The following is a 14,176-nucleotide window of genomic DNA, read 5'->3' on the forward strand; positions in this document are numbered from 1 at the left end:
ACTAATAGTTGTCCTGTGGACAGATCCTCCCACCTGAGCTGTGGATCTCTGCAGCTCCTCCAGAGTTACCATGGGCCTCTTGACTGCTTCTCTGATTAATGCTCTCCTTACCCGGCCTGTCAGTTTAGGTGGACGGCCATGTCTTGGTAGGTTTGCAGTTGTGCCATACTCTTTTTTTGGATGATGGATTGAACAGTGCTTCATGAGATTTTCAAAGCTTGGGAAATTGTTCTATAACCTAACCCTGCTTTAAAAGTCTCCACAACTTTATCCCTGACCTGTCTGGTGTGTTCCGTGGCCTTCTTGATCTTTGTTCACTAAGGTTCTCTAGGAAACCTCTGAGGGCATCACAGAACAGCTGTATTTATACTCAGATCAAATTACACACAGGTAGACTCTATTTACTATTCTGATTTAATCTTTGAAGGCGATTGGTTCCACTAGATTTTAGTTAGGGGTATCAGATTAAAGGGGATTAAATACAAATGCACGCCACACTTTTCACATATTTATTTGTAAAAAAAATTGAAAACCATTTATCATTTTCCGTCCACTTCACAATTATGTGCCACTTTGTTAAAAGAAAGAAAAAAATACTCGCACTACCCAACTCTTCCTATCTTAGCGCTATGGCACAGCAAGTAACATCAATAATGTGCCACTTTGTGTTGGTCTAGCTCTAGCACCTTAAATCACAACCAAAAACATAAATGTATTTTATTGGAACATGACAAAATGTGGAAAATTTCAAGGGTTGTGAATACTTTTTCAAGGCACTGTAGTTCCCAATTATTGGTATTAGTGAGAGGAGTAGTGCCCCATCATTGGAGTCAGTGGGAGGAATTGTTCCCCATCATGGGTGTCAGTGGAATGAATAGGGCCCCATTGTTGGTGTCAGTGGGAGGGATAGTGCCTAATCGTTGGTGTCAGAGGAATAATTTACAGTATGCTCCATCATTGGTGTCAGTGGAAGGAATAATACCCCACTGTTGATGTCAGAGGATGGATTAGTGTCCCATGGGCCGGATAAAGACAAACAAAGGGGCGCAGTTTGAAGACCACTGCTCTACCACAAACTAAAAAAAGAAAAAAGTTTGGGTTGTCAATGGGGCTTATAATTTTATTAAAAACCACTAAGGGAAAATAACCTGCTCCAGGGGAGACATCTGAATTCCACTGCTGATCACTAATCAGTATAGTAATATATGAAAATGTCAAACTCCAAAATACAATTTCAAATACAGCCTTGGAATATACAGGTCATAAATGCATTTCACAAAATAAAATAAATCTAACTTTATTGAAGTGGTTACAGTTCGGTTTTAATCAATAAATGCATTCAAGTTCATTTTGAAAGAAAAATTGAAAACTGCTATAACCATGGCAACAATGGGGAAAAAACGACTAATTTATTTCTGAATAAACCAGTTTAAAGCTGAACTCCATGTTCAAAAATGTATTTTTACATATATTTCGCTATAGTCACTAAGGATATAAATCCACTGTGTGTGTGCCAAATGCCTTTCCAAACCCAGATATTATCTAGCAGTGACATCATCACTGTACTGTACATAGACTGCTGGCAGCAGAGCTGTGGGAGGGACCCAACAGCTCCACCCACTACTACAGACTCCCTGCAGAAGTCTACAGGAGGGGGCGGAGACAAGACCAGTCTCCCTGCCCAAGGAGAGAGAGCAGCAGTGATCGGTCTTTATTACAGGAAGCTGAACGGATCAGGAAGAAATACACAAAGTAAACCAAGATTCAAATAATGATGTACATGCCACAACATTTGCTTATCCATGAGTTTTAAAGTGGATGTAAACCCACTCTCATCATTTCTAAACGACTGCCATTGTGCTGATCTATAAGCATATGGATGCCTCCTGCATGTATCCTTACCTGTCAAATGTCTCCCCTCTGTCTGTTATAAGAACTGAAAAACTGCAGATTTTGTGGGTGGGTCTGTTGTCTGGAGCTCTGTGGGTGGAGTCGTGGTTTCAGTAGACTCCCCACCCTCCTCTACACTCCCCTTGTCAACATGCATTTTTTCCTATATATTCCTTACACTAAATTCTGCTATGATCACTAACATCCAGTCAAAATCAAGAAAAGTAACCACGTGACTTCAGAAAAGGAGTGGAGGTGGGAATTAAAAAATAATGCCTGTCTCCAGGCTACAAATGGAAAAAGAAAATATGGACAGCCGCACTCCAAAAAACCTTGATGATTGTCTTTATTTAAAAAAGGAAAAATGCACTTCAAGTCACAGCACACTACATGGGAGTAAAACAGCTGATGCGTTTAGCACTATAAATTAGTGCTTAATCATACCTGTCTCCAGGCTAGTGCACGAGAAATGTAAATAACCTGTCACTCACAGCAAGGGGGAAGAACGGACTTAGGTTTTTCTCTGTAACTCTATTTTATTTCACTGAACAATAAAATAGGATTGCTTAGAGCTGGATTAACTATGTGTGGCAAGACTGGGCACAGATGATGGGAAATATTATACTGTACATTGTGACATAAAAAAAAATCCACTTTAAGTCTTTAATAATTAAATTTGCCCCTTTTGTTATAGTTTACAGTCAGACAAACCTCATCAAAGGTGATCTCCTCATAGTCCCAGTTCTCAATGTTAAAAAGTAGAATGACTCTTCCATTCTTGTCTCTACTGGTCAGAATTCCTGGATATCCAGCATCTATTGTGCTCCGTACTGCCTCCGGGGTCAGGTTTTCAAACAGCTCTGGATATTGTTGACGGAAGCTGACATAACCTGCATGAAAGAATATTGGTAAGTAGTCAGTATGGCCTTTGGGTGACCAAGTGTGGTAGCTGAGGCTTAAGCACTGAATCTAATATAGGGCCGAACAACAGATTAGTGCCTGTGTAAAGTACTGGCAAAAAAATGTCTACAAAGATCTACAAAGAAATTCTTCAAAGATCTCCAATCCAAGATGAAAAAACGGAAACCTGCATGTACTTTGGGCCATGTAAGGCTTTCCTGATGGGTGAATTATTGGAGGTGATCATTATTTCACATTGCTTATTGAGATTCTGTATAGGGTTGAGGAAGATGTGCCAGTTCTCAAGGGTGGGTAGATATCTGCCTGTCTCTGACCAGTCGAAAGCTGGCCTTACACCAGTAGAATTTCTTTCAATTTTTTTTTCTCAAATGTGTGTTTGATTTTCCAAGATTTTGTTGGGTCAACTTGACGTAAAAAAAAAAATTCGACCACAGTGATGAGAAAATTGGAAGGATCAGAATGGTAATTTTTTTTGTTGAACAACTCTAACTTTGAAATGTAGATTTCATTTGGGAAAAATCATAATGCACATGCTCTAGGTACAAAAGAAGCCTGTGTAAAACATCTGGCATTCCATTCAAGAAGCAGGTCTGGACAAAATATTAAGGGTTGTCAAACAAAATTGGTTGACTCAATAACAGCAAGATCAAATGCTCTGAGGAAAGACCTTTTTAGAATTTCCATATGAACAGTCAAACAAAATTCTACTGGTGTATGACCAGCTTCAATGACGACTGCTTAGGCCGGGTTCACATATGTGCGGCCACGGGTTCGTGTCTGGGGTCCGGTGCATCCCTGTACATCGGTTCAGGTGTGATTCAGGTCCAAATTTTTGCCTGAATTCGCACCTGAACCGGACCCGAAGACCCGCAGGACTCTTTTTAAATGCAGACCACGGCCGGTCACCGGCCATTGGGAGCCGGTCACTCACCTGTCATGCAAATTGAATGCGGGGAAACCCGCAACCAAATTTGCATATGTGTGAACCCGGCCTAAATCTTATGTTAACCTCTAGATTGAAACAATTGTGTTTATATACAACAAAATCTGTTCATTCTTTAAATTATGACTATGTATCATGACTGATCAACACTTAGGCCTCGTACACACGATCGAGGAACTCGTCGGAAAAGACACATCGTTTTCCTCGACGAGTTCCTTGTTAGGCTTGTCGAGAAACTTGACAAGCTTGCTTTGCGTACACACTGTCAAGACCAAATCTCGTCGTTCTCAAACGCGGTGACGTACAACACATACGACGGCAAGGGAAGTTCGATTCCACTGGCACAACCCTTGGGGCTGCTTTTGCTAATCTCATGTGTTTGCGTGTTAAGTAAAAGTTTGGTAAGAGACGATTTGCACTTTTCAGTCTGTTACAGCGTGACAAATGTGCTATCTCCATTACAAACGCTACTTTTACAGAAGGTGCGCTCCCGTCTCATAATTTATTCTGAGCATGCGCGGGTTTCTAAGCATACACACGAACGTGTTTCTCGTCGAAAACCAGCCCGACGAGAAACACAATGAGGAAATTAGGACTCCCGAAGAGGAAAAAGAGAACTTTTTTCTCGTCGAGGTTCCTCGACAGTTTCCTCGATGAAAAACACACACAACCGTTTTCCTCTGCAAAAAAGCTCTAACTCCAAGTTTCTTGATGGATTCTGTCGAGGAAAACGGTCATGTGTACGAGGCCTAACTGAATTTAAAGTGTAGCTAAAGCTATTTTTTTTAGAGTAAGGAATGGTTAAAGAAACATGTCCGTTTTTTCCTTTTTACCATATGGGAGAGAATTACCATTGGGGAGAATTACCTTGAATTCCAATCCTAAAGAGACCACAGGAATTGAGAGGAAATCTCTCCAAAGTGAGGAAAATCCCCTCAGCTGTCAATTATTTTATTTATTTATTTCAGGTACTTATATAGTGCCGTCAGTTTGAACAAAGTGTCCCATTTGGAAGAATTCTGTTTTAATAAGAACTCAACATTTTGGATTTTTCTCTCGCTTTCAGGTCTCATGACAATGGTCACTAGGACCTATTGAGAGGGTGACTTTCTAAAGCCTAGTACACACTACCAGTTTTTTTTTTTGGTTTAATGAAAAAAAGCTGACAGCTCAGGTAAGAGCTGGTGTACTAAGAATTCTATGTTAGTACAGTGATCTCCCCTGCCAGGGCCAGATTAAGAACATGATGGGCCTGGTGCTGAGGATTTTGGTGGGGCCTTTTATAAATGCAGCTCAGCCAAGGCGAATGACCAAAGGCACAGAACCCAGAAGGAAGACCGGGTGAAGATGGAAGTGCTCGGGACCCGCCTGATTCATCACAGCACAGCACTAGAGGGCTCAGTCTGAAAAATTAAGTGTACACTAATGTGCCAATATGCTGTGCATACTTGTACATTGTGGCATAACCTACCCCAGGGCCTCTAAAAAGTAGTAATGTCAGGAAAGTTTACTACCACTTTAATATCACAGGATCCCAGGAGCCTCTCATGGGGCCCCTACTGACCCAGTGGCCCTTGGGCAGTGCCTAAGTGCACAGTTGCCAACATTTAAAAAATATTTTCAGGGCCACTTTTTTATATAAGTGCTATATTTAGAGTAGCTGAGATCCCCGATGTTCCTCTGTACATCGAAGTAGTAATCACAAAATTAAATGAGTACTAATAATGGGGCAGAACAAATATGAGAACTGAGATTTCCTTTAGTTGAACTAACAAAAGTGTGTCCATTCTAGAGCTGGTAATATTGAGGATATTCAGTATAATTTTAAAGAACTGTTTTTGTGGGTAAGCGACGTAGGGGAGGAGTATGGAAGGTATATAAGTGGGAAGTATGTGCAAGTGAGGGAGAGGAATGTGGAGGGTCTAACAGTGGGCACTATGTACAGGAGAGGAGTGCAAAGGGTACGGCAAAAGGCACTATGTACAGGAGAGGAGTGTGAAGGGTATGACAATGGGCAGTATGTACAGGAAGAGTGTGGGGGTATGACAGAGGGCAGTACGTACCAGAGAGAAATGTGGAGGGTATGATGGGGCAGTATGTACACTAGAGGAGTGTGGAGGGTATGACAGTGTAAAGTATGTACAGGAGAGGAGTGAGGAGGGTATGACAGTGTAAAGTATGTACAGGAGAGGAGTGAGGAGGGTATGACAGTGGCCAGTATGTACAGGAGAGGATTGTGGAGGGTATGACAGTGAACGCTATGTATAGGAGAGGAGTGTGGAGGGTATGACAGTGGGCACTATGTATAGGAGAGGAGTGTGGAGGGTATGACAGTGAGCAGTATGTACAGGAGAGGAGTGTGGAGGGTGCGACAGTGGGCACTATGTACAGGAGAGAAGTGTATGACAACAGGCACCATGTACAGGAGAGGAGTGTGAAGGGTATGACAGTGGGCGCTCTGTATAGGAGAGGAGTGTGGAGGGTATGACAGTGGGCACTATGTACAGGAGAGGAGTGTGTAGGGTATGACAGTGGGCACTATGTATAGGAGAGAAGTGTGGAGAGTATGACAGTGGGCACTATGTACAGGAGAGGAGTGTGGAGAGTATGACAGTGAGCACTATGTACAGGAGTGGAAGGGTTTTTAGGGACTGCGTAGTGGTTAAGCGGTACATACATGGATTGAAATTACGCCAATTATGCAGAGACCAGCCATAGTCCATCTATGTATGGGCTAGCTGGTTTTACACAAGTCAATCTATTAATCGACTTGAGTACAACCAACCTGTTAGGTTTTTCCCAAAACAATCAGTGCTGCCAGCTATAGTTAGCAACACTGATCATTGTACTCACTGGCAGAACACAATAACATTGCATGAGTGATTCGCCCATCCACAGGTCAGCAGGTGAGAGGGTGTGTGAGGACAGGCTGGGGAGAGATACTAGTCAGTGGCTGGGTAGGCACTGGTAGTATCAGAGCCAGATACACACAGGTTACATACGCCACGATCGTTCGAGCGAGAACAATAATTCTAGTACTAGACCTCCTCTGTAACTCTAAACATGTAACCTAAAAAAAAAATTAAAGCATCGCTTAGGATACCAAAAAAAATCGTGCTAACTTAACTAACTAGTGTTTTTTTTTATGAATGAAACAGTTTTTTAAAAAAAAAAACATGTTTGAAAAATTGCTGCGCAAATACCGTGCTAGAGCTGCACAATTAATCGTTAAAAAAATTGTGATCTCGATTCAACCCCCCTGACGATCTTCAATGCAGAGTTTGCTGATTCTTTCATATAACAAGTGGAAAGACTTTCAGCTGTCAAAAAGAAAATACCCGGGCAGTCTGCCAAGTTTTTAACAGGAAACATTGTAACTAACGCTTCCTTCTTAGATCAAAGGGATAAACTTCTGTGTGTAAAGAAAAAATCTGGGCAGTCTGCCAAGTTTGTAAACAACATGAAACATTGTAACCAACTTCCTTCTTAGATCAAACTTCTGTGTGTAAATGCAGGAAATGTAACCACTTAAAGTCCAACACTTGTTTCTTGACCAGTTGTGGGGTAGATGCCTTCAAATGCCTACCCCCCAAATGTGGGGTTTCTGTGACCTCTGGTCGTTGAGCTACAACCCCCGAAGTCGATATTTTCTTTTTCTGAATTTTTTTTTTTTTGTTGGGCAAATGGGCCTATCTTGAGAAAGGGGCTTGGAGCTGCAGCTCCATCAGCCCCTATGTTAATCCGGCCCTGTCCCCTGCTGTACTATTGTGTTCTAATAGGGGGAGGCCCCCCATCCGCTAGAACTCTCCGGTCAGCACTCTCAGCCATTGGCTGAGAGCAGTAATCGGGAGCCGGTCGGCAGACTTTTCAGGTCATGACAGCCGTGGACTGGCTGCTGTACCCACGGGCCGAATGTTTTTATTAAACCAGCCGATGTCGCCCGACATTCGACCCGTGTGTACTAGGCTTTACAGGGACAGCAATAAAAACCTGACAGATGTTCTACCGATTCCCGACTCTATCTAATACAAATAAAAATTCTTTAACGTTGGGTATACTTTAACCATGTACACCAGTGGGAGCCAGCGCTTTTACCACTTAAGGCCTGCCCACTGTGGCAGGGCGACCCGATTGTGCAAATCACACAGCAGGGGAGCCAATGCGTGGGTCCGGCGGCCGCAATGTCTGCCAGCCACTCACGATCGCTCCTCAGAGAGCCAGAACGGGCATCTGCCAATGTAAACAAACCAGATCCCCTGTTCTGAATGGAGAGTAGAGTGAGATGGTCTGTTCCTAGTGATCAGGAACAGCGATCTCTCTGTACTCCCAGTCAGTCCCATCCCCCCACAGTTAGAAACACCTCCCTAGGTGAACCCCTTGATCACCCCCTAGTGTTAACCCCTTCCCTGCCAGTGTCATTTATATAGTGATCAGTAGAATTTTTTTAGCTCTGATCACTGTAATAATGTCACTGGTCCCAAAAAAGTGTCAAAAGTGTCCGATCTGTCCGTCGCAATGTGGCAGTCCTGCTAAAAATCGATGCCCACTGCCATTAATAGTAAAAAAAAAATATATATATATATAAAATGCTATAAAGCTATCCCCTATTTTGTAGACACTGAGGCCCGGATTCTCGTACGAGTTACGCCGGCGTATCTCCAAATATGCCGTCGTAACTCTGAGTCCGAGCCGTCGTATCTTGGCGCTTGATTCAAAGAATCAGATACGCCAAAATTTCACTAAGATACGACCAGCGTAAGTCTCTTACGCCGTCGTATCTTAACTGCATATTTACGCTGGCCACTAGGGGCGTGTACGCTGATTTACGCCTAGAAATATGTAAATCAGCTAGATACGCCAATTCACGAACGTACTCCCGGCCGACGCAGTACAGATACGCCGTTTACGTTAGGCTTTTCCCGGCGTAAAGTTACCCCTGATATATGAGGCGTAGATGAGGCGTACCAATGTTAAGTAAAAAAAAAAATTACCTGGGGTTCCCCCCAAATATCCATTCCAGACCCTTCAGGACTGGTGTGGATTTTAAGGGGAACTCCACCCCAAATTTAAAAAAAAAATGTTGTGGAGTTCCCCCAAAAATCCACACCAGACCCCTTATCCGAGCACGTAACCTGGCCGGCCGCAGAAAAGAGTGGGGACAGAGAGCGCCCCCCCTCCTGAACCGTACCAGGCCACATGCCCTCAACATGGGGAGGATGTCCCCATGTTGATGGGGACAAGGGCCTCATCCCCACAACCCTTGCCCGGTGGTTGTGGGGGTCTGCGGGCGGTGGGCTTATCAGAATCTGGAAGACCCCTTTAACAAAGGGGACCCCCAGATCCTGCCCCCCCTATGTGAATTGGTAATGGGGTACATTGTACCCCTACCATTTCACGAAGGAAGTGTAAATAGTTGTAAAAAAACACCCACACCGTGGAAAAGGGTCCATTATTAAAAAAAAAAAAAAAATAAATACAGCGGTGGTAATCCACTCTCGATCCCGGCTCCCCGCTCCAACGTTGTCGGTATCCAGCGATGGGTGATCTCTTTGGTCCAGCGATGAGAAGATCTCCACCGGAGACAGCCCGGCGAATGACGCTGCCGGAGCCATGACATTTCTTATATTGGTGAGGCGGGGCCACCCGTCACGTGACCCCGCCCTCTCTGACGCAAGGGGGAAGCCTGGGCTTCCCCAGTGACGTAGCAGAGGGTGCGTCAGAGGGGGACGGGGTCACATGACGGGTGGCCCTGCCTCACCAATATAAGAAATGTCACTAGCTCCAGCAGCGTCATTCGCCGGGCTGTATTCGGTGGAGAAAGGCGGCCAGCGATGCTGCGCTCTGGATCCCGGATGATCTTCTCATCGCTGGACCGGAGAGGAGATCACCCGTCACTGGATACCGACATCGTTGGAGCGGGGAGCCGGGACCGAGAGTGGATTACCACCGCTGGATTTTTTATTTTATTTTTAATAAAGGACTTTTTTCCACGGTGTGTGTGTGTTTTTACAACTATTTACACTTCCTTCGTGAAATGGTAGGGGTACAAATACCCCATTACCAATTCACATAGGGGGGGGGCCAGGATCTGGGGGTCCCCTTTGTTAATGGGATCTTCCATATTCTGATGAGCCCCCCGCCCGCAGACCCCCACAACCACCGGCCAGGGTTGTGGGGATGAGGCCCTTGTCCCCATCAACATGGAGACATCCTCCCCATGTTAAGGGCATGTGGCCTGGTACGGTTCGGCGCTCTCTGTCCCCCCCCCCTCTTTTCTGCGACCGGCCAGGTTACGTGCTCGGATAAGGGGTCTGGTGTGGATTTTTTTTTTACATTTGGGGTGTAGTTCCCCTTAAAATCCACACCAGACCTGAAGGGTCTGGAATGGATATTTGGGGGGAACCCCACGTATTTTTTTTTTAAATTGACGGCGGGGTTCCCCTTAATATCCATACCAGACCTGAAGGGCCTGGTAATTGAATTTAGGGGGGAATCTACGCTTTTTTTTTAAATGAATGAATTCTCTCTGAATTGCCGGGAGCCGACAATTCATTATAGACAGGGAGAGAGCCTTGCATTACTGTGTGGAGTTACAGACAGAAGAACAGGAAGTGAGGATTTCTCAGAGGAAATAAGAACATTTAAAAGCAAAATTGAAGGATGAGATAAGTGAAGGAGGACTGCACTGAGGTAAAGGAAGCTATTTAGGAAAAAAAATGTACCTTTACAACCCCTTTAAACGTAAGGGGTCCCCTATTGGGCGGTGCCCATGGGCTTGAGCCTAGTCAAGCCCAATGGTAATTCCGGCCCTGGTCCTGGCGCTTGCTGGACAGACTTGGGCGCCCTGAAGCCTTCTTCACAAATGCAGTGGATATGTTTTTTTTTTTATTGGAAGTCGATTTTCATGGCAAAGAGGGACTTTGCAACTAATTCATCTGATCGCTCTTCATAGCATTCTGGAGTTATATACAAATTGCCATCATTAAAGCTGAGGCAACAGACTTTGTGAAAATGTATTTTCGTGTCATTGTGCTTCTAATGGGGTTACAGATTTTAGAAAAATAATCTCAGAGTACCCCCCAGCTGACAGGCATGTTATTATTTCTAACAAGGGGTCATCTATGTGTCAATGATAATTTCTTGGAAGTAAAGTTAATAGTAACTGTCTACTCCCCCATGCTTACCCCACCACTCTTCTTCCTGAGAGCCCCGCTACCCGTGTGGTAGAGCAATAATAAAATGGAAGAAAAGGAAATGATTTCTGAATGAGGAAATCCTTGTGAAGTTGGTTACAAGATGGTAAACGTCTCGATTTTTTTTGTTGAGCGTTGTGTTTGGTTAGTAAGGGGAACCTTTGGTCCCTGGTCTCAGAAGGGGGATGTGTAGCTCCCACAAAGCACACAGCTCACAGTGTGTATGGAGGGACTGTGTCCCGCTACTGCCCCTCATATAGTGAGCTCTTTATATTCACAGAGCCAGCTTCTGTTTTATTATGTCTAATTCACAAGATCTGCACGTAATAACGGTTCCTCTGGGTTTTCAACGTTAAGACCTCGTTTTTAGAAGGTTCCAACTTTTAAAGAAAAGCCATTCAGAAAGCCGTTACTTTAATGGAACCGTTAAACGTTTTAAATGCTTTGATGACTCGACTACTTTTATAAAGAATTCAATTTATTAAGGTGTTTAGATATACTTCCCATTCCTGGTCTGCCATGGGTATGAAAGTTGACGTGAAGGCTGCTTAAGTTCATAAAATGTGTGTGTATTTTTCCAGCTGGTAGAGAAGAGCTTTATTAAATGATCCAGCCAGCAGAATTATGGCAGAGTTATTATTTCCATAGAGTGCCATGTGTTCTGCCTAATGAAGTCACGTTATATGAAAATTAGATGTAAATAAAACAGGTGGTTTCTTTTACTTTTATTAAGATGGCAGTGTTCCAAGATGGAATTTCTGTGTAGCAATATGAATAGGATAGTTCTCTGCATTTGAGAAATACAGTCATAACCTATTTTTAATTTTATTGTCGCAATCTTGTTTCCAGGAGAATTTGAGGCACAATAAAAAAAAAAGCAGTCATAAATATGTAAAGTTCATAGCAATTCACCTGTGTCTGCTTGCTATTTTTGCAGACATAATTTTGGAGAAAAGAAAAAAGGTAATATATTCGTATTAAACTTTTCTTTTTTTTTGTTATTATTATTCTCTGCACCAGAATTCCATACTTACATTAGTTGCTATTTTTCTTTCTTCTATAGCCCCATGCACACTGAGCTTAAAAACGGCCAATTTTACATTTGAATTTTTTGTGAATATACCTCTATGTTAGCCTGTGGGGCAGATTTACTAAAACTGGAGAGTGCAAAATCTGGTGCAGCTCTGCATACAAACCAATCAGCTTCCACATTTTATTGTTAAAGCTTAAAGTGGAGGTTCACCCGAAAACTAAATTTTTAACATTAGATTGAGGCTCATTTTGTGAACGGGGTGTTTTTTTTTTAAATCGAAGCAGTACTTACCGTTTTAGAGATAGATCTTCTCCGCCGCTTCTGGGTATGGGCTGCGGGACTGGGCGTTCCTATTTGATTGACAGGCTTCCGACGGTCACATACAGCGCGTCACGATTTTCCGAAAGTAGCCTAACGTGGGTGCGCAGGCGCCGTATAGAGCCGCACCGACGTTCGGCTTCTTTCGGCTACTGGTGACGCGATGTATGCGACCGTCGGAAGCCTGTCAATCAAATAGGAACGCCCAGTCCCGAAGACCATACCCGGAAGCGGCGGAGAAGATCTATCTCTAAAACGATAAGTACTGCTTCGATTTAAAAAAAAACATACAATTCCCCTTCACAAAATGAGCCTCAATCTAATGTTAAAAATTGTTTTTCGGGTGAACTCCCGATTTAATTGAATAAGCTGACGTTAGAAGCTGATGGCTACCATGTACAGCTGTACAGTACCAGATTCAGAGTGCTCCAGCTTTCTTACATCTACCCCTTTGTGTCAATGTATGCATAGGCATTTATAGGCATATTAGAAGAGGATCGTTGCAGGCAGAAAATAAAAACCATCACCAGCACATTCAGGAGGGAAGCTTTTGGACAGAAAAAGTGCAGAATGCGCATAAACTCTAAAGGCTTTTTTAAGGCGCATTTGTGCAATAATGCATTCTATTGGCCAGACTATTTTCTTTTCTCTGTCACGGTGACGTAAGGCCTGTTCATTGCGATCTAGCCATATTGCAGCATTTCAGGCTGATTCAAAAAAGTGGGTTTGCCGATTGGCAGTAACTCTCAGCTTGGCGGAGTATAGCATAGCATAAGGCAGTTGTAGTGCACGTAAGCGCCTCTTTACATCAGAGAACTTGGCCCGGCGTCGTTGCACCTCCGCAGAAAAGCCTGGGTAGAAGGACATGTGGACTCCATTCACCTGGACGTTGGTCTTCTCCCTGGCATGTCGCAGCACCGCCTTCCTGTCCCTGTAATGTAGTAGACGAGCCAGGATGGGTCTAGGGGGGCACCAGGCTGTGGTGGGTGGCCCAGGGTGCGATGCGCCCTCTCTACTGTGAAAAATGGGGAAAAGGCCTCCTTTCCGAAAACATCCATCAGCCATCCTTCAACAAATCCTTCTCTGGCAACCACACTATGCGCACATTGTTCCGCCTTAAGCAGTTTTACATGTCATCAGCTCTGTTATTAGTGTCCCTGGCTAGCTGATGAGCAGCATGAGCCTCCCGATCAACTGGGAGCAGCTTATCTTCCACCTCACTCACCCTGCTTTCCACCGCTGTTGTGCACTCACTGATCTTTTGTAAATCCTGTCTCAGCAGGGATACATCTTCTCTCAGTCCCCCAAACTGCTCTTTAAGGGTATTCACTGAAGCGGTACAAACATGAACGGTCCTGAGTATCTCAGCCAGGGTCGATTGTTCAGTGTCCTCTGCATCTGTATCTGCTTGCAGGGGGAGAGACTGTACCGGCCTGCTCTCCATTACTCCCTGCCTCTCCATCAGACTGCTCCTGTGAGGCCTGCACTGCCATAAGGGACTGTTCTGTGGCTCCCCCCGCTGTCTGATCATCATCAGCTTTTGGGTATAATAAGTCATATCCCTCAGGTAGTCCTTACCCTGTGTCTTTGATGTCCGTTTACTGGTCCCCTCTTTTGACTTCTCAGTGCCTCGTGGGACCTCGTGTTTCGAGCCCCGGGAAATCATCCTTTTTTTTGGCCATTCTGCGAGTGCAGAGAGCCGGCGGGTGGACCGGGTTGGTAGCCAGCGGGAGAGCTGTTTGGAGCAGTTTGATCACTGCTGGGAGAGGATCAGTAGACTGTGCTGGGGAGGAGCTGTGAGACACACGTCTTCTCACATGCCGGTCTTGGCCACGCCCCCCTCTTGGCCTGACTAATTTAATATTCTCGGTAGGGTTG

General features: G+C 44.3%; 1 protein-coding gene across 1 annotated transcript in view; it reads right to left on the reverse strand.

Annotated features, from left to right (window-relative positions):
• The window catches only part of RLBP1 (retinaldehyde binding protein 1), a 78,336-nt gene that overhangs the window by 15,686 nt on the left and 48,474 nt on the right, over positions 1-14,176 (reverse strand). The window contains exon 5 of the mRNA XM_040342408.1: positions 2,602-2,780. Within this exon, the coding sequence (XP_040198342.1) occupies positions 2,602-2,780 (179 nt within the window). The remainder of the gene's footprint in view (positions 1-2,601; positions 2,781-14,176) is intronic.

The sequence above is a fragment of the Rana temporaria genome, chromosome 3 (assembly GCF_905171775.1).
Source record: "Rana temporaria chromosome 3, aRanTem1.1, whole genome shotgun sequence".
Lineage (NCBI taxonomy): Eukaryota > Metazoa > Chordata > Amphibia > Anura > Ranidae > Rana > Rana temporaria.